The sequence below is a fragment of the Hyposmocoma kahamanoa genome, unplaced genomic scaffold (assembly GCF_003589595.1).
Source record: "Hyposmocoma kahamanoa isolate Upper Pololo Valley unplaced genomic scaffold, ASM358959v1 102, whole genome shotgun sequence".
In the NCBI taxonomy this organism is placed as follows: domain Eukaryota; kingdom Metazoa; phylum Arthropoda; class Insecta; order Lepidoptera; family Cosmopterigidae; genus Hyposmocoma; species Hyposmocoma kahamanoa.
The window spans coordinates 9,077,520-9,099,644 of NW_020653337.1; the positions used below are offsets into that span (position 1 = coordinate 9,077,520).

The 22,125-nt window shown below is 36.0% G+C and overlaps 1 protein-coding gene across 1 annotated transcript; it reads left to right on the forward strand.

Moving 5' to 3' along the window:
* Window positions 1-806: 806 nt before the first annotated feature.
* On the forward strand, window positions 807-12,927 carry LOC113233456 (serine/threonine-protein phosphatase 1 regulatory subunit 10). The gene is made up of 5 exons (XM_026468604.1): window positions 807-1,235; window positions 3,056-3,153; window positions 3,462-3,736; window positions 3,881-4,996; window positions 11,257-12,927. The coding sequence occupies exons 1-5, from the start codon at window positions 1,233-1,235 to the stop codon at window positions 12,693-12,695; spliced, it is 2,931 nt and encodes a 976-aa protein (XP_026324389.1). The 5' UTR covers window positions 807-1,232; the 3' UTR covers window positions 12,696-12,927.
* Window positions 12,928-22,125: the final 9,198 nt, after the last annotated feature.

Below are 22,125 nucleotides of genomic sequence, written 5' to 3' on the forward strand. Positions count from 1 at the left end.
AAAATAAAAACGACACTTTTCCCTCCAAAAGGTCCAGAGCGAATCTTGGCTGGCTGTCTGACAACCAGCGTTGCCAATGCTAATTATTGAAAATCCCCGAAAATCACGACAAATATCCCCAAATTTGAAAAGACCAAAATCCATATTTCCCACAAAGTCCACACGTTTAATAATGTTTATTCATTGTCAGTATTTATTATATTATAATACTATGGCTATGAGTCCACCGCTTAAAAATGTATCAAACAACTTATTAACTCAAATTGTAACCATCTTAACTTATGCTAAGGTTAAAAATAACGAGTTAAATTTATTTAGACCTTAATGTAATATTTAAACTTGACGAGTGGCAAGTTGTGGTGTAAAAGTATCAACTGCTTGGCTTTGTTTGGCAATAGCTGATTTCATTTTTCTCCATTCAGATGTGAGATCCAAATTGAAGGAAGTGTCGTGCGCTTCACACACTTCACACACACACACACACAGTTTGAAATTCTCCGCAATTTGAGGGATTCCCTACAAATTGGCAACACTGCTGACATTTGGGTTGTCTAACATACAATTTAATGTAATTTATTTATTTTTGATAAATGACGCATTTGAGGCGTTATGATGTGACAACAACACACGATACTGTCAATTACTGGCATTGTTTATATAGTAAAGGTAAAAACTACCAAACTGATATCTTATTTCATAAAATAGCAACACAATACCATTCATTCACAGATCCTTTTATTGATTATGCACTCATTTTGTCACTTCCTCCAAAAACCATCTCTTCATTCATTCTTTCTACTACTCGCTCGCCCGCTGGTCGTGTACTCGTTGCTGCTGGCCTTGGCTTGGATTTGCCAACTCATTGGCTTTTTGTGTAAAAATTGAGCAGAATATTTAATTATATCATAGGAAAAGTAATATATAATTGTTAATGAAGGAGTTGCTCCTACAATAATTTAGCATTTTGATTTGTATTATAATAATTAATTTAGGCAATTATTTAGGATATTATACATCACTTCTGTGATCTCAGACTGTACAACAATTTGTTTTAAATAGTGTATACTGAAAAAGAGAACTGAACACTAGAATTAAGTGAATTATTGTGTAAAAAGCAAGCTGAATAGATACAACGCAATTATGTGTCGCCGCCATGTTGTATCAGGATCCTAGGGCGTGGCGCATGTTGCTGTTTTTGGAGTGAGCACAATTTACTCCAGTTATTACGAAAAATGGTAAGTTGTAAATAAATATCTATCTTCTATCAATTATTTTTGACCTTTACGTAATTACACAAATATGCGTTAAAATAGCAAATGAGGTCACCTTTATTTCCTCAGAAAACGTACATATTTGTTACATGCCTATACCTAGCGCCGTACAAGTACATTTATCTTTATTCTGGAATGCTTTTAGAGCATACATGTACTAGTATTGTTTTGTCAAATAAAAAATCTCGAAAGCGAGGTTTGGAATTGCGCAGTGTGACGTCACGTCCGCCCAATTACCAACCGAGACGCAGTCCACGTTAACTAAAAATAGAGAGTTGGACTTTGGACCCATCCTTGATAATATGTACATACAAAGAGGAAATCTGTTGCACCTCTTAAGTTTAATACGTACGTTGTTAGAATAATGCAATTTTGTGGCCACGGCTCCACAGATAGTTACTACGCACTAGTCGTTCAATCAGGCATTTAGATGGGTACTGCAGTAAAATTGTCAAACCACCAGGCCATGCGACATCTTAACAAAGCTTAATACAGTGGTGCATTTTTAGCCTTGCATACGTGAATCATTAAAAATTGAACCCTAGTCCCTTATAAAAAAAAGTTACATGCAATACAATCGCTATGTTGCACACGTTTTAGTAGGTAGGTGTATAGATGGCACAATTATTGGCTACAATACAGCACTATCGCGTAAGACACATTGCTTATTTGCCTCAACTTGTGCAATGAATAAAACGCATTTACGTGTTTACAGAATGTGTCCTAGATATTTTCTTGATGATTTGCCTCGTTATTCAGTTACCTCCCTAAAGTCTGGAATTAGTTTATTTTTTCTGTCACCAATTTTATGAAATTCATGTTCATACTTAATAAACCTCACCAATAGCAAAGTACACTGCCAAATCATCTATCTGTAAATAACGGCCTTTTCAATCTATATTTCAAAGAGTCTTAGAAGCGGAGAATGAGATCTCGGACGCAAGGTAAACCACTTGCATAAGTGCTAATGTTATTTATCAACTTATATACGCCAAGGCAATGAAAACATTTTTGCTAAATGTCTTCATATTACGACGGCGGCGTACTTAACAAAGCAAGCCCTTTCTAAATTCAATGTTACATCGCCGCCTATCTTTTATTCTCATTAATAACGATCGTATGTGGCAATTGATAAACATAACCACATTGATTCATATAATATATACTTGATATTTCATCCACACATCCAAATCCACACACGTGTACAGCAACGTATGTTTTAGCAAAAATCCAGCACAAGGTCGCATGTAACTCATCAAAATCATTTTTTTTTGTCGATAATCACTATTAATTTATAACATTAATTTCGCTCGTTCAGTGCTCTTCCTGTCAGTAATATGTAGCAAACCTGTTTGTGTTGAAATAGTTTATTAGCCTATATGACGTGTCAATCTTGTGCATTTGTATAAACATTGTTAAAACATCATTTAAAAGGCAAAATAATTGTTTGATTGGCAAGAATGAAAAAATAAAGTAAATAATTAGCACAAAAGCCATTTATGCATTTTTTTCCTAGATAGCAATAGATTCGTAGGTTATGCATCTATTATTTGCCAATAACGATTAATTGTTGATTGTAAATATTAGTCATAATATACCACGCCTCTAACGTTCACGTATTAAAACTTGTTTTAAAATCAATATAAATGTGTCATTGCGTGCATTGTCTCTTTTATGCGCTCTTCTCTTATGTACTCAAGTTTTAAATATTCTTGTTTTTAATGTATCCATTGCTGATTAATCGCAGCACAATTCCATTTTTAACGAAATCTTTGTTGTTACAGCCTCGTATTGATCCAATACAGCTACTCAACTGCCTGAGCGTACTGCTGTCACCTAATGGTGGTATCAAAAGCACTGATGAAGTACAAAGGCTTGCAAGGTAAGATCTCTAAGTGTTATCACACTGCCCGAGCTGCAGCAAATCGGGACGACGCGATCGCCCTATATCGGGACCCTAACTCTTTACACCTCCCTAAGTTTAAGTAAGGGTCCCTTGAAATTGGATAGCGTAATAAACGCTTACCTAAGCTTCACACAAAAGTGTATCTCTTAATTTTAACAATATATATGTATTTTTTTATGAATTTCGTAATACATACGCAATCTTTAATTAATTTGTATCATATGAATTTCACAATACATACCGGTTTCGCAATTAATATTAACGTCAAGTATTTATATTTTCAGTTTGATGACGAAATTCTCGAAAAAGTTGGTGTCGAAATGCATTTATATTCAAATACTGAAGTGTACAGAAACTGAACTACTTGGTTTATTCATGGCCTCAGGAGGGTGGCGTCTTGTACATATGTGGCTGACTGAAAGTATTGTCGCTAAGAACTGGCCTCTTGTGAGGGAGTTGTTAGAACTTCTGCTACTTTGTCCAGTGGACATAGAACGCCTGAAGACCAATAATTGTCCCAAGCTTGTAAAAGAATTGTCTAAAGATGATAACCATTACGGTAAGTTCGGATATACTAAATTAAATTAGGTTAAAAAAATCAGACATTCTTTAGATAAATTAACAGCGAAATTTGTTTAAAAAACTAATATTAATTTTGTTAAAAATTGTGACGGTAAATTTTTAATTATCTGTTTTGTTTTAGCAATTCGAGCGCTAGCTTCTAAACTCGTTGAACAATGGTTAAAAACCGTTAAAGGTGAAAATGTAATCCCAGTTTCTTTAATGGATATTCCGCAAATTATTGCCGACGCTCAAAATGAAGTAGATAGTAGCGCCAGTGCTAAGTCTGAACCAGACTTAAAAAATGAAGAAAAGTGTGAATGTTCCGATAAAAGTATTAAATTAGATGACATCAATGTGAAACAAGAAATGAATGCAGAAAATGTAGATATTGAAAAACTAAAAGAAGAAGTTAAAGATGATAGTGAAAAGGACTCTGACACACTACCGATTCTCAAAATAAGCGTCAAAGACGGGAAACAAATTTTATCTCAAGTGGACGATAAAGAAGAATATTCTGACAAGGAAAAATCAAAAGATAAACAGCGAAATAAAAGCCGAGAGAGTGATAAAAGCAGTAGCAGTTCAAAATCATCTAATTCATCAAAGCATTCAAGCAAGTCCCATTACTCGTCAAGCGATAAACATAAAAGTAGTCATAAAAGTAGCAGCTCCAGCCGTCATAGCAGTAAAGATGGCAAGGATAGGTCGAAAGACAAAGAGAGACATTCTTCTCACTCATCGAAATCTAAAAATGACAGTAGTAAAAAGTCGAGTGAAAAATCCAGTTCTTCAAGTAAAACAAAAGAAGATAAAAATACGAAATCTGATAAAAAAGACAAACTCAAAGATGACAAAAATAGAGATAGTTCCTCTAAGTGTAACGAAAACTCTGAAGAGAAGCCACAGTCTCCGCCTTCTATTCATAAATTGGGCAAAATTCCCAAACTAAGTGATAATAAAAAGGAAAAACCTTCAATATCAATAGAAGTCAGAAAACCTGACGAACCGAAACCAAAAACTGTTAAAACTTTTCATTCAAAATTTAGGAAACATGGCTTGGAAGAAGAAGTCAAACCCCCACCATCTCGTGCCACTTTACTAAACAAAAAGGCTCCTTCTGTATTACCACCCACTTTACCAGCACCAAAAAGGCCATCACCAGTTCATAACGAGACTCCCCCTGAAAAGAAGCCAAAAACGGTTGACCCCGTTGAAAAACCCGGATCTATCAAACTGATTCCCCCTAAACCAAAACGTAAGTATATTTATGGAGTGGCTGAAATTATAATTAATATATTTTTTATTTTTCCAGGTGAGCATTGCTATCCAGATCTGCTAGTCATATTTGTGCCTTCAAGTTTTAATAGTTTAGGTTGCGTTATCGGCAGTGGTAAGTCTAAAATATATAATTTAACGGGTTCCAAACTGTTAACTGTAAAATATTTGATGCAAATAAATGCTGAAATAACAACTTAATCTTTCGTTGAATAATGACCTGATCTGTTCAAAGTTTGGATCGTGGCTATCTGTTGAAAGACTCAATAGCAGCGTGCCTTCATTGGATCTACCCGAAGACTGCCGAGCTGTTGCACCGTCTCGCACCAGGGGCAAATCGACGGTCCATCTAAGGGAGAAAATGTGGACGCGGAAAATAAACGAACTTTGAGATACAGTTAGACAGCAATCGGATTGTTTGTTCACCGAGATAAGGACTCTGCGAATTCAATAAACGCATAGGTCCGTTAACATGGTATAGAATTTGCTGTTTGCGTTAGAGGATTTATTACCGAGATGAATTGGCTTGGGTGTAAAGATATTAAGTAAACCGTCCTTACATATATACCCTAAAAGAAGAGTACTCGTCTCGTATAATTCTGTTATAGGTACATTGTAGGTATTTCCACTAGATTTTGATAACTGAATCTCTGATCTATTTCTTATTTCCACTCTGGATATTTATTTACCGCGTTTAACTGTTATGTATATATTATCAACACCAAATTCATCATTTAAAATCTTGGCGAATGTTACAGACCCTTTAAGACTCAGTGTCCACTACTCTGAAGCTTTTTTTGGCATCAAGGTAAGTTACATACACTGGTTCAACAAGCAATTCTAAAAAGAAATTTGAGGTTTTTTTAATTGAAACATTTTCGCCTGCTATAAAGCCACAGAGTGTAAAATAGAATAAAACCAGCTAGCGCATGTGGCAAGTACGCATATTTACATAATGAGCCATTATGGGGTTCAGCTTAATTGCTGCGCTGCTGTCGGAAAAATGCTCAAATACTCCAAATCATACTCTATATTCACTTTATCACAAACACTCGTGCAAGTTGGACCATTGTGTATGTGTTTACCTTTTTGTACAAATGCTAGGACACAATTTAGGGAGATTTGGGGGAAAAAGCTCTATGAAATCTGAAAAATAATTAATTACATGCTTTAACATAACTAGTTAACGAAATGGCATAGACCAATTGATTTTTTCCTATCTAATACTCTTTAATTTTTGTCTCGCCTTACACTTATAAAATCGATAAAATATGTACATATTGGTATGGAAAAACCTCTCTGAACCGAACTAAGTTTATTATTGTCGTCTTTATTGACTGTAAAGCCTTGGTATGCTTCGAAGCAGTTTTCATATTTGCCATCTATTCCACTAAGTTCAACTATTAAGTTCGATCAGTTTAATAGCATAAGAATATTACAATTAGTTCAACTAACGTCATTATATTGAATAAATTGCCTTCGTTTAGAGAAATTCTATTCTAAAATAGAAATTAACGAGTCTACTGCAGTGACAAAAATGTGTCTGTTTGATGCTGTAAAACAGCTTGATAAGCTGATCTTGTGTGCACACGTAGTTTATTATTACCCTTAGTGCATACTTACTTAATTCTACTAGAGTCCGTTTAAAACTAGGTACACGGTGCTAGCTACAACTGCCTGTATATTTTCACGTGTCAGGCCGAGTCGTAAAACATGCGTAACGGTTCTGGTGGGACCGTGGTCTTAACTATTCTGCGAGCAACTCCGTTTGTGCGTTCACTCTCGATATTATCTCTCCGAAAAAAAAAAGAGACTGAAATTCTAAATCTATCCCTTTACCACTAGTGGTTTATTTTTTTTTGTCGACCTATGCAAAGTTAAACTTTCTATTTACTGTTTTTTACACTATGCCACGTGATGCTGTTGCATTGGGTGCTCAAAATAATGTCCAAAGTAAATTTCAGCTAGAAAATAAGGGAATTTTAGTACATACATGCAAACTTATATTTCCAGTAGGTAAAAATTTAACTGCTAGGACCAGAGGCGACAGGTAGACCAATATGTACATAATACAATAACAGCGAATTGTCTGTAAATATAATTGTGTTAGCTACGATAACTACCGAAATGAATATCGTGACACGTATAGGCGTATCAACTGCAGATAAAAATATTAGGACTAATAGAACATTTACGAAGCTTATGAAATATTTATGACAACAATTTTTCAAGAAGCATGTTAAACGTGTTTACGTTAGGGACTGAAATTTATGCTGATGCACAGTATTTGTCATATTCCGAACTTTACTTAATATCCATAGAAATCATTTATTTAGTAAATGACTTCTGTTTTACTCAATATCCCTCTCGTAGACCCTGGAAAATACTATATAATATAATACAATACTAAAATAATATTTTTATGGTCTCAAAAGACAAGTTATGGAATTTATTTAAAAAACCAAAAGTAACCTACAAATATTTTTTAACGATTTTATTCAGCTTGACATCGGCTATTTGATTTATTTTATTAATATTCAAACAATATTTCTTAAATTCTAAAAGTAATATTTCGAATAGCATCATCATTCGTCTGCATTTAATTTATTGCTTGGCATTGAAGACCATTAAAATCGTTTAAAAATAATAAACTTACTAGATAGTTTTTTAAATTTATTTAAATACATCAGTTAAAGATATTGAGTAAAATTTACCCATGGTTCCTTCCAGAGTCTACAATATTCTTCGAGGGTGTAAAAAGTTTATCAATTATTGCATGTAGTGCGAGTACATAAACCTTGGATTACCTACTTTGTGATGAGGGACTGTCATGAATTTCCAGTTGTGATTTTTTGGGCCGAACCTTCTTATATTTGAACGAAATTTGAATGCTATTTATGAAACGCAAGGTATAATTTTATCAACAAATCACCATGTGATACGCACGCTTGACGTGCCGGTGACTGTACTATGAACAAAAGTGCAAATGAATATTAATTTATTGGCATAATAACTACCGTAAACTATGTATTATTTTGATGCCAATAAAGAATATTCTTAACTTCGTAGATCATCGTTAAATCGCACCTTGATGTAATTTTATCTACTTGCTTAATTAACTACTGTTGTTTTAAGTTCCTTTTGTAGCGATGGCATTGCTGTTCTCGTAGATACTAAGTTAGATAATAAAATTACCTACCGTATCTACAGGTATACCTCAGATAATTTCTCAAACAACTTGGCAAAATAAATGAAAAATTTTAATGCACTAAAGTTTTTTGGTAGTTTATTTCTGATTAACCACGTACATTTACGCCGATCAAAAATTTTTATTATCGTGTACTAGTTGTTTATCTTGCATGAGTACGATGGCCAGCTTAAATATTGCCATTTTGTTACAACTATGTGTGGGAACATTCTTATTGAACGCTATGTGTCTCTTAAAACTGTCTCCCGTATAAGCCGTAATTTGAATCTTAGGACTATTGTTGCTCTAAATTTACCAATTGTCTTGTAAACCTAAACAGCACGTGTCGTAGTACTTTTATTTTAAATAATATGAAATCTTTTGCAACAAAGTAAAGTGCGCCGGGGAGTCTTGGCGTAACTGTAAAAAGCTTTACGTGCTGCTGACTGTCCTCGGGCAACGTAAAGCATTTTTGTAAGTGACAGCGCTTTATAGAAGGACTTAATTCGAAAAAGTTTTGAAAATTTTTATCTTTTCTATTTTAATGGGCTCTTAAATACAAAGCGAGTTAAAGTATTGTTTATTAGATTCGCGGGTCTCTAGAAATAAAAGAATGCCTATTGGTGAGAAGAGAGGTTTTATAATGTACTTTACACTAAACTAAGACAGTTGAACACGTTTTATTCACTGAAAATATAAATGGAAATTGCTCATAATTATCCCTTTTTACTTAGATTGATTACAAATCCAAATACAAGTATACATAACGCATGTTGTATTTCACACAAATTGATACGTAGTTAGGTATGTTGTCACGCTTGTGTTTTGACCGTATGTTTTATCGTGTAATTAAAGGGTTAACCCGAGAAAATGTCAAACCTTTCGCCCTTTCGACGGATGCATAATTACAGTATTAGTATCCTTTCTTTACCGTAGTAGCATTAGACTGTTCCATTGATGTTACAGAGGCATTTTTTTAATGTCGTATATACAGTTCGATTACCAAGACGTAGTCCTACGTGTGTTGCGATTTCTATTCTAAGTATATCCCATTTTACCTACCTCAGCTTAAATTGTTTGTTTATATTAAAGAGGTACAAGAGACGCATCAAGCTTGACATTGGACCATTCTTATTGTAAGCGGTGTATGAACACCTAAACCAGGACAAATTTAGATAAATACGTTTCCAAATTGGTCCTACGCGGAATCGAACCCGGCATCTCCATATCGTGCTCACCGTTTGACCACAGAGGTCATCAAATTTCGGTAAATGTTATAAGAGTTAAATTTAAATCTTGTCAAGTTTGACGTGCTCATAAACTAAGTGATAATAACATTTAAGTATTTGGCATATTAGTTATTTACTAATAATATTTTCAACACGAAATTCACCTTTCATTTGAAGTCGTACAGTGTAAGCATTTATTTTACTACGTACAAAACAATATTTCAAAAGATGCCAACGAATTCAAGTTTAGGTAGTTTAGAATTAAGTAGGTACATATATGGTCGTATATTGTCCAGTCTGGTTATAATAAATAAATTGACGTTATTTACCATAGCATGTGGGAACAACGTTTTTACTGAAGTAAGTGTAGAACTAGACTAGTAATATTCCTTCCCTCACGCGACGACTTTCGTTTTTTTTACTCCTATAATACTTAGCAAATTAGATTATCGAGTTTTTAGGTTTTCGCGATTGTTACACATAGGAAATGAAACTATTTTTCCGGATTTAAATCGCGTATATTTGTTTTTTCAAACAAACCGACGTTTCGGACCCTTTACAGGTCCCATGGTCACGGTTGACTGAGGTGGTACAGTCTTCAACCAGTTATGTCTAATATTGATGCAAACCACCCAATTAATGCATCAATATTAGACATAACTGGTTGAAGACTACCACCTCAGTCAACCTCACGGTTGATCATAGGACCTGTAAAGGGCCCGAAACGTCGGTTTGTTTGAAAAAACAAATATACGCGATTTAAATCTGGAAAAATAGTTTCATTTCCTAAATTAGATTATCATTTTAACTTACACCACTACTACCGCCGTTACAACAATCAGTGGTATCTTCTTATTTACCGTTACAGATCTAATCAAGCTTAGAAGCATTATTTTTAAGACGTTATCAAATATACACCATATTTAAACAGTGGTATGGATATATCATACGGTACCTATGTTGCATGTTCTTATTTGTAGGGGTTGCATGTTCTTATATATTTCACCACTTTTATATACGCACCTTGACAAATATTTTATACTTATAAAATGGTTTTGTTGTTTGACTCTATAGATTGTTAGGTTAGATATAACATGTACAGGTTTGATTTTGGTTGCGATAATATTATTAAAAGTATTCTAATAAAAAAAATACGTGTAAATAACTTCTAAGCTATTTTATTACATTTAAATCAGGAAAAATAGTCTCATTTCCTATGTGTAACAATCGCGAAAACCTAAAAACTCGATACTTTCTTACCGATTTAGGAATAGTTTTATTATAATTCCATTACAAAATATACCAAGGTTCGATCGAAATATTTTAATGTTTCGCTTTAGTATATTTTCATATAGATATGTAACAGTTTAATCGTTAAGTTTTAGATATTATTTAAAGAAAGTGAGAAACATTAGACAAGTTTTTAGAAATAAATCAGCGTAAAATTTACTTCTCATATATTTACTAGTACAGTTTGCAGATCAGGAAAATCTAAAAGAAACTTAACTCCAGTACTGTTTGAACAGTGTGCAATTACCTATAGACTATAAGGAAGTGCCCGTAGACCCGTGTCTTTCTGGGTCAAGTTCGTTATTACGTCATGCCTACGCTCTAGACTGTCTACGCAACACTGAGGCTTCATTTCCCTGTCCTAAACTTCGTGATCGACATAATTTTTCTTATTTGCATATATTTGTTTTTGGAACCCGAAATTATATTATTTTAGACTTATTTTTACTTATGGTTTACATGATTAAGGATTTTTTGTGTAAAGAAGTTTGTTGTAACTACATAATTACCTAATCTGTGTCCTTATTGTTACAGCTATGTTGTTGCTCGAAAGCGACATGTTCATGGACGCGTTGAACGCCTCTGCCACTAACAAGAAAGAACCTAAGAAGCGGAAGAGGCGCACGAGCGGCTCAAGAGATGCACCCAGTGACGGCTCGCCTCCGCATACACCCACACCGACGGTCACAAGTCCAAGCACAGAGAACAAATCTGTTCCGCCTCGATTTTATCAAGACACTCTTGACAATGATGAGAATAAAGGAAAAGTAGGCGATGAAAATTCTGACGCTGCAAATGAAGCTGACAAAAAAGAGGAAGACATGGACACCTCTGAACCACACACTTTGACCATTAATGGATTGAAGGGTGTTCTTTGCTATCATAAGAGAAAAGGTCCTAAGAAAAGTATTAAGTGGAAGCCCGATTCTGAACTAGAAGAAGTTCAGTACTTTGAACTGGACGAAACTGAGAGGGTAAACGTAACTAAAACATTTACAGATATGAAATATTTGGAAAGAATCAATGAAAGAGAAGCATTCCAGAAAGCAAGAAATCTTAGTACTGACGATGTCATGGAAGAAAAAACTAACTGGAGACCACTGATACCTGTAGATACTGAAGGCCAAATTCAAGTGGATCACGGAAAAAATAGTAAAGAAAAGGACATACAAGCTCTTCGACAAAAAGGTACACTGCAGCCTTTATACTTTCACAAGTCAATGATTCCAGACTCTCCACATGAACCGGATCCAGAGACTCATACCTATACCGAACCAACGATTATTCCCTTAGAAGATGTAACTGGAAATCAAGACAATGTTAGCGATTTTCGTAACATTGCGTGGCCTGAACCAAAAGGGAACGCGCCTCCATCTTCGAGCAACGTCAGCATGCCGTCGATGTTTCCGCCGAATATCACTCAGTTTCCAGGTACTTTTCCTCCTGCGCAGTTTCCAGGTATGCCCAGTTTTCAAGGACCTAATATGGTACCTGGCGAATGGCAAAACGGGTTGCCTCCTATGATACCGAATGGAATGCCAGGTCCTATACCCCCAACAGCCCTAGCACCAGGTGGGATGCCGCCAATGATGGTGCCACCTGAAAACATGATGATGAATCCAGAAATGTTTGGAGCTCCTAATCCTATGTTCCCTGTGGGACCGGATGGATTTAATATGCAGCAAAATATGTTTCCTATGGATTTCAATATGTCTGGGCCACAAGGTCCACCTGGGCCTGATGGTTTCGCCGGCCCCGGCAATTTCCGCGGCGCGATGAGAGGACGAGGTGGCGGCGGTGGTCACTGGCGAGGCAAAAGCTCTGGCAACTGGGACGGCCCGCCTAGAGGCAGGGGTGGTGGGCACAATCGAGGTGGCAGAAAAGCAGTTTGTATATATTTCCAAAGAAAAGGTTCCTGTCGACAGGGTGACAATTGCTCGTTCTTACATCCAGGGGTGAACTGTCCCTATTAAAAGGAGGCAAAAGACTCAAAAGCTGCAATTGTTAATTTGCATCGTTTCAGCTGCATTAATTAACAAATACAGCATGTATAAAGTTGTTAATACCTTTTTGTTATTATTATTAATTAGATTTAATACTCAAGAGAAGACTGCAATGTGTAAATAATTTGTAAATAGCTATCTTTGTCATTATTTTGTTAGTTAATAGAACGTACAATAGACATGTTTATATAGCGAAGTGTTTTTTTATTAAGGTGCAAATAAAAGATTTTAAATATTTATTTAATTTTTCCTTTTCTTCTATTGAATTACAAGTTTAGTCATGTTGTACACCATAAAAAATCCGTTTAAATCACACGTAACGAGGTGAAATGACGTAGATCAAAGATTTAAAATTTTAGTCGTTTATTAGGTCGGTACTTACTTGACGTTATATTTCATTTTATTAATTATATGTAAACAAAAAACTATCGTCGCGTCTTACACATAATGCTAAATTCTTAAACCTCGTAACCTCCATTAATGTGAACTTTTGAGTTAGCACAAAAGAAATAATTATGTGACAATCTATGATGTGTACAAATTATATATTAAGCTTTGTCTGATACTGCGCTTAAAGAGTAAAAAGGGATTTCGTCCAAAAACGGAACTTCGAGGTTTTTTCAAATTTGACGGATTTAGGGTCGTATTCTAGAACTCTACTCAATGCTCAAGTCAGGACTTGAGTATGATTCAAAGCACTAGAAATCATACTCAAGTCCTTGCCATTAGAGTCGTATTTCCAATGCTTGAAATCATACTCAAGTCTGCTCAAATCCTGACTTGAGCATTGATTTCTGGAGTACTATCCTACGTTTCCATAGTCTAATGATTTAGCCGACGATATAATAGAACATCTTCAACATCAATATTTAATCGCACGGCACTCACACAATACAATGAAAATATAAAAAAAATTAAAGTAATTAGTCTGTATTTGCTCATATTTTTTGAGGGAGAAAATAAACAAAAGCAAATAATTAAATAAATGGCTTGTATTTGCTAATGTTTTCTGTGAGCGAAAATAAAAAAAAGCAATTAATTGCAATGTTTCAGCGCGACCATGTTCTACTTAACACTGGACTAATCCAGATCATGAATTCTATTAATCTAGCTGTGATATGTTTCGCTTGCACAAAAAACTGTTTGTAGTTGGGACGCCATCGCGTATTAAATTAAATTGAATAATGCTATACTTCGAACATATACATTCAGGTACTGGTCTATATGACCCTTATAAATAATAAGATAGAAGCTACTTAATTGGTAAGTGTTAATCCTTCGCTGTTCAGCAAAAAAATGGTAACCGCTAAAAATGATATTTTTTTAAATAATGAAAGTGTATATTTGCAACTTACACTTTTCAATGAACTAGCTATTATAGCAGAGAACAAATAAGTAGTAATTATAGTATAGACAACATCCTTCTGACATATTTATAAATAATAAGGTGCAGGTGTACATACGTTTCAGCAAACTGTAAATAATAATAAAAGTATTCGAGTCTTTCAAACTTGGATTCAATCTATAGTAGAATTTTGAAGTGATAATGAAAACATTTTCCATAGTTGCCAATGACAGAATTAAAAAAGAACGAATGGTTTATTTTATTAATGTGGTAGATGTGTTTCCGTCTTTCGATATTTTACTAGTGATGTGACTCTGAATATTATGTAAGTTATGAACAAGTAACAATAATTCGAGTTTGATCTATTTGAAAAGTATTTTGTGTTATAAATACGTAATACAATTTTTATTATAGCTAATTAAAGTATTGTTGTGTTGTACTAACATCTACTCTGAGCTATTTAATTATATATTATAGTAATTATATAGTATATTTTCTTGGAAATCTCAATGGGACCAAACTATAATTTTTCAACCACCACTGTTTCGGGTTCTTTATGGGACTGTATGTATGAGTTTTATTTACTACTACTAAATTATGGAACTATTGGCTGGCGATGGCGATTTTGCTTGTTATTGCCTACGAGTACTTATATATGTTAGGATACATATTTTTCCCGAGTATTTTGTACATACATTTGTTAAGTGAGTCAAGAGACGAGGTAGAGCGTTCTAAGGTTCGTATTCTATAACTGTACTCAATGCTCAAGTTAGGACTTGAGTATGATTCAAAGCACTAGAAATCATACTCAAGTCCTTGCCATTAGGGTTGTATTTCCAGTGCCTGAAATCATACTCAAGTCTGCTCAAATCCTGACTTGAGCATTCAGTACAGTTCTGGAATACGACCCTAATAGTCCTCACACCGTTGAATATCCACGTGTTTTTACAATTGAGACAAATGCAACGAAAAATCTCAATAACAAATGCGGTGCTATGCTAATGAGGAAACTGAAGAAATGCTTACCTCTTTCGGAATCGGTCGAACTTATCCCCTTGAGGGTTATAAAACTAATACGCTCATGAAACCAAGTATTGTCGTAACATTGTGAAATTGAAAAAACATAATTTGAAAATTAAGAAAAATACTGAATGGATCTTATTGCGGATATTGTGATTATTTTTATTTGTACATAATACTTAACTATCCATTAATATTACAGTTTATATATGCAGCATAGTATATTGTGTATAATATAGTGTGTATATATATATATTAAAGTCATATTAAAGGACCCAAATGTACACTTGATTTAGACCCTGTGTGCAAAATATCAAATAAAAATAAGTGACTTTTGATGTTGATATAAGTTTAATAATGTTTGTACAAATAGTGATTGTCCGAAACAACCACTGCGTCACAACTCTATTGCTAGTTACGTTACTACGACTTCACAAATTCATTCATGAAACCTGCGTGGCCGCAAACGGGGCGAAAGAACAGCTGACTACAATTGAAATGCCATTGTTAAAACATGATTTGAATATGATGATAATACGTTAATATTAAGTAACAAAATCTTTAAATACCTAGAAAAATCGAATTATTTCTAACAATATTATTTTATGCCATACCTAGGTACGCGTACGTACTTATTTACATACAATTTAAAGAATATTTATTTACTTATTAAGCCCGTAGTTACGCACGCCTTCATCGTATACATATTCTACATAATTTAGTATTAATACATTTATTTACGACAATTTTACAATAGTGGATACTTTTTTAATTGGTACTTACCTACTGTTCAATTCATACACGTTTTAATGCATTTCCTACGAATTGTAATTCACTGTTGTACAATGTACGAAATATTGACTTGTTTACGATAATTTTGAATAATAAGTACAATCACTGCACGCACTGCTGGCACATTTCACACATTTACAGGTAAGGTTCAAAATGCCGACCTCCATGCAATATGCATATTTCCGTGTGTCGGTACAGAGACAGCTCTACTCTTTGAAGCATCTGTCGAGTGATTTGACTAAACGCCATTTCGATCCGCTGCCTCATTTCTTCTGCGCTTTCACAGGACTCCGCATAAACAATATTTTTTATACGACCCCATAAAAACAAATCGAGCGGTGTCAAGTCTGGGGACCGCGCTGGCCAGGGTACAGAACCTCCCCGCCCAATCCACCGCGGGAAACGGTCGTTCAGATGGGAACGTACATTTCGAGCAAAATGTGCGGGTGCTCCATCGTGCTGGAAAGTCATCCTGTGTTCCATCACGAGTCTCACGTATTGTGTCACTGGCAGGGCCATCAGAACGCCATCCAAGTCTTCTGTTAGGAATCTTAAATAATTGGCCCCATTCAAACTTGCCGGCAAAAACACTGGACCGATGACGGCACAACCTATTATACCAGCCCACACGTTAATCCGCCACTGGTGTTGAAAATTTGATTCCTTTGATACGCGGGGATTCAAATGAGTCCAAAAATGTTCATAATGCATATTGATAATGCTCGCACGCGTAAATGACTCCTCGTCTGTCCACAGTACTGACGAAGCGAAGTCGGGAGACCTCCCAACCTGGTCGCGGTACCAGCGGTAAAATGCCAAGCGTGGATCATAGTCCGCTTGTAACAGCTCCTGCGTTCTTTGAAAATGGTAGGTATGGGTGCTGGCCATCATCCCGTAGCACACTCATATGGTTCACACCATGAAAGGCTGACGCAGCACGACGAGTACTTGTCTTTGGATTGCCGAGAAAATGTTCCAAAACATCTGCCTCGAATTCTGGGTCTCGTGAACTCGGCCGGCCTTCAGAACTGGAACCACGGAACGATGCACTATTATGAAGTCTCATAACCATCTTCCTGAAGCATTCCAGAATAGGAAATGGTCGACGTCGATTTTCTGGGACGCCGTCAATAAACTTCGCCCAATAAATTTGGCGAGGCTGGCGCAAGCTCCCATCTGCTGCGCCTACGCACAACATCATCTCATAGTAATCACTATTGCTTAAGCGTGACATAGTTTAAATAAACACAAAATCGAGACACAAACAAAACGATGACACCTATTTAGTCCTCACAACGCAAAGGGCAATTACAGACTTACAAAAAATAAAAAAATAGTGCCTCTGCCTCAGCGGACGCCGACTGAAACGCAAATTTTGGAAATTAGGGTAACGTTTTCGTAATGTACCTACAGGGTGAAATTAAAATTATTACCATCCTTTTAAAATAAGACCCTTCTCATGATACAAATTACATCATTACATACACATTAAACGAATACCTATATCCTACATATCTACGATCTTCAACGTTGCACTGCATACGCCTTTGTTTGTAAACATAGCTCTGACCATCACCCGTACCACTTCCACACAACGCAAGAGCTGACTGGGTGATTACGGATATACTGCACTAAGGAGGCAGTCACCCATCGTAAACCCACGACGTCCGAAACGAAAGCCTAACACACTAACTACTACACCATGGAGGCAGTCGACTATAGGAATCAAATCCACGACCTCCGAAACGAAAGCCTAACATTCTAACCACTACACCATGGAGGCAGTTGACTATAGGAATCAAATCCACGACCTCCGAAAACAAAGCCTAACACTAACCACTACACCAAGGAGGCAGTCGACTATGGGAATCAAATCCACGACCTCCGAAACGAGTCTAACATTAACCACTACTCCACATCACGATGTAGGTGATATTTTTGCCGCTAAAGTTGCCGCCAAAGGCTTGCGACTTCGCTACGATTACGTATCGCGTACGCAAGGCGACTAATCTTGATACTTTGTTTATTTAGGTAAGATTTTTTTATGGTTTTACACTATTGCTAATTTAAACTATTCTAAAATATTTCTTTAGATGAGTAGATATTATTAGGAAGTAAGAACCTTAATAGGTTCAACGGATGTTAATTATTTCAGTTTCACCATGTAATAAACCCATACACAGAAAGTTGTCGTGTGTAGATAAGTCAAATTAAGCGTAAACCTGTTGTTAGAAACGTGTGCTCAGCAATAGACGTATGTAAGTTAGTAAAGTGCTATTTTTTGCACAAGGTTTAGTCCACTACACTTGCATAGTAAGTACTGGTTGGAGACTTGACATTCTCGCATCTTTGAAGATTTCGACGATTATCTCCGAAATCCAAGTTTTCTCACAATATTTTCATTTCCAAGCAAGTGATGAAAATTACAATAATTAATTCGTGGTCAACGATCAAAATTAATTTCTTGACGTTTGCCGACCTTCAGGTTGCATCTTTACGATGAAAGTATCCCAATACAAAATTTCAACTTTTTGGGAATACGCAAAATAAGATTTTTAAATTGCGACATTTTCATATTATTTTATTTATTACTCTTGAAGTACTAAAGGTGATGGCCGTATTAGTCTTTGAAAATAATGAGGAAAAATAGAACTTTACAACTGAAAATAGTTTCTGATCATTTTAATGTTCAACAATTTAAAAACATAATTTACAAAAACTAGTCGCCAGTAGGTCTTTTTTGAACGATTTTTTTTGTTATTATTTAACGTATTAAGAATTAAGTCTTTTTAATGTTCATCAGCTAAGCAAGATGTCACAATCCTTGACATTGTTTTGTGGTCCCTGTTTCACAATTAAAAAAGAAGAAAGTCCACGAAACAAAAAAGTAAGTCCCTTTAAAAAGTAAGTTACTAAAAACAATATTTTTTTTTTAAATTTTAAGCGACGGGTCGAACAAGTCGTGTACCCGGTGGAAAGCGTCACGCCTGTCCATAACAGTAGCACTGCCGCTCGAAGGCTACTGCTACGGCGTCCATCTCTCTGAGATATAGTTGACAAGTCCCATGTGCCTGTAATTTAACCAGCACCCTTACCCTTCAAAACTGTAACACGGTAAAGTGGCAGTACTACCCTGGACGAACTCACAAGGAGCTCTACTGGTACTAGTGATTTTTTAATATGATTTTCGGAACGAAAATGGCTCAAATGCTAATTCGTCAGTGGCAGCGTGTTGTCTTTGCAAATGCAGATTCAACAATAAATGCGGCGTTAATATTTCGACACGGGAGTAGAATTTTTAAACTGAAAGAACAAAATGAAAGGGACCTTTATGAATCAGTGCTATTCGAGCTTTAATTGCACAATTTCATCTTCACCACAGTGTGACTTAAAGAGACTTTCATTCATTACAATACAAGAGATGAATGCGTATTATTACATATGATATGGTAAAAAGAAACAGAGATAACTTTAAATATATGTTTTTTAGAGGACATTAGTTTTATTAATGGATATTAAATGGAAATTTGTGTATTTTGTATGTTTGAAGACATGAAGTTAACGAAACCATATTACGTTATTATGTACTAAGTTTTAAATAATAGTTTTATTATGAAGTAGTGTATTTTGGCAAAGTAATTGATAATATTTATTTTTCATTAAATGTTCACACGCATATTACATGAATAAAATAATAATAAATTTAGTAAATTATAACATAGTAATAAGAATATGGCATTAAGTACTTTATCATTTACAATAACATGCCTGAATTTCACAATTTTTTCAAGTTACGTAATTTGGTTGTATTATGATACTCAAGCGATGTTGAAATTGCGACGGTTATGCGGGATCTTGGGCCTTACTCTCGATGTGATTTTGGACGGACGGACTTTTAATTTGACTCTTAATCCGTCGAGACAAGGTGTGAAATTAAAATTTTCGGACAAACGAAACATATCGAGAGTAGGCCTTCGTATATGGTATCGCTTTTCGGTCGCTACGAATTGTGATTTCGGAATGAAAGTAGTCTTTACTACATTAACTCAGAATAGAAATGGGCTGTGACTATTTATTTTCATTAAATGACATCAGCTGATCGCAACTTTCAAGGCGAAATTTCCATAAATAACGTAGTGTGTACTAAAACAGCTTTGCTAACTAGTTTCATACCATTAACTGAATCCGACCTTCGAATATGACCACACCTTTCTGTTACACCCTGTATATATACATATTGTGTATTTGTGTGTGTGTGTATATATATACTATATACACACATAATTTTTTAAGAGATTTGTAAAACATGTTTTTTCAATTCCACAGTTTCTAAGCATAATTTTGAGTTACGACAGTATTTAGTTTCGTGTGCGAATAATTACTTCTATTATGTCTCACATTATATTTCATGTGTGTCACACTGATAATGACTCGATCTACTGCCACTGCTACGAACTCAAGGCGCGCTCTAAACAATACGTAACGTGTTAGATACTGAAATCGAAAAAAATGGCAGGAATTTGAAGTAAAAGCACGATAAAGATAAAAAATTTTCAATTAATATTATGACAATATGGAAAAGTTTCTGGAAGAAGGATCAAGAAGGAAAATGGTATGGAAACATACAAGGCGAAATATTTACTAAGACGTGCTCAACATTCAACGTCTTTTATTAGCAAGTGAACTAAGAGATTTAAGTGAAAGTGAAAACATGAATAAAGACTCCCGCCGCCTAAAAGGCTATTTAAAAACCCATAGTTCTTTTTGCCATTCTCATCATTCAGCCATACGACGCCCACTGCTGGGCATAGGCCTCCCCCAACGATCTCCACGACGATCGGTCCTGCGCTGCCCGCATCCATCGGCTTCCCGCGACCTCCACCAGATCGTCGGTCCACCTGGTGGGGGGCCTACCCACTGAGCGTCGTCCGGTGCGCGGTCGCCATTGAAGAACCTTTCCGCCCCAACGGCCATCGGTTCTCCTAGCTATGTGCCCCGCCCACTGCCACTTCAGCTGAGCAATTCTTCGAGCTATGTCGGTTACCTTAGTTCTCCTACGGATTTCCTCATTTCTGATTCTATCACGCAGGGAAATACCGAGCATCGCTCTCTCCATTGCCCGCTGAGTGACCTTGAGCCTTCTTATGAGGCCTATAGTGAGGGACCACGTTTCTGATCCATATGTGATCACTGGCAACACACACTGGTCAAAGACTTTCGTCTTGAGACATTGAGGTAATTTGGACGCAAAGATTTTTTGGAGTTTCCCGAACGCTGCCCATCCGAGCTGGATTCGACGAGAGATCTCTTTCTCAAAGTTGGACTTACCTAACTGGACTGTCTGCCCCAGGTATACGTAATGGTCAACAACTTCGAGTGTAATGCTCCCAATTTTTACTGGAGCGGGTACAACATGGACATTCGACTTGATCTTCGTCTTGTCCATGTTCATCTTAAGACCCACTCTTTGGAAAACACTACTGAGATCTTCGAGCATTGTGTTCAGGTCTCCCAAGGTCTCAGCCATAAGAACTATATCATCGGCAAATCGAAGGTGTGTTAGGTACTCGCCATTGATGTTGATGCCAAGTCCTTTCCAGTCCAGAAGCTTGAAAATATCCTCCAACGCAGCAGTGAACATCTTTGGAGATATCACATCTCCCTGTCTCACGCCTCGTTGCAGTTGGATAGGATTAGAGCTCTGATCCTGTAATCGGACTGACATAGTGGCATTTTTGTATAAGTACCTTAACACCTCTTTATACCTATAGTCTATTTGGCACCTTTGGAGAGACTGCAGCACCGCCCAGGTCTCGATCGAATCAAAGGCCTTCTCATAGTCCACAAACGCTAAGCAAAGTGGCCGGTTATACTCCTCGGTCTTCTGTATAACCTGCCGCAGCGTATGGATGTGGTCTATGGTACTAAAACCCTTTCGGAAACCGGCTTGTTCGGGAGGTTGGAAGTCGTCAAACCTGCGAGCGAGACGATTCGTGATAACTCTCGAAAACAACTTATAGATATGGCTCAGAAGCGAGATTGGCCGATAGTTCTTCAAGAGTGTTTTATCACCCTTTTTGAAGAATAGAACGACCTCGCCTCTGCCCCATTTGCCATTCTATAAGTAACTAAAAACACAATAGAAAATATTTATTGAGGATCCCGAACATTGAATGAAGATCAAGCTCAAAAGACTTGTATGCAAGCCAAAAATCGTAACAAAAAAATACGAACTTTTCCAAG

Bases quoted from the DNA above. Each gene is read 5' to 3' on its own strand.
- LOC113233456 (XM_026468604.1), top strand. The intron at 3,154-3,461 runs GTAAGATCTCTA...TTATATTTTCAG, and splicing joins GAAGTACAAAGGCTTGCAAG to TTTGATGACGAAATTCTCGA. The intron at 4,997-11,256 runs GTAAGTATATTT...TTATTGTTACAG, and splicing joins GATTCCCCCTAAACCAAAAC to CTATGTTGTTGCTCGAAAGC.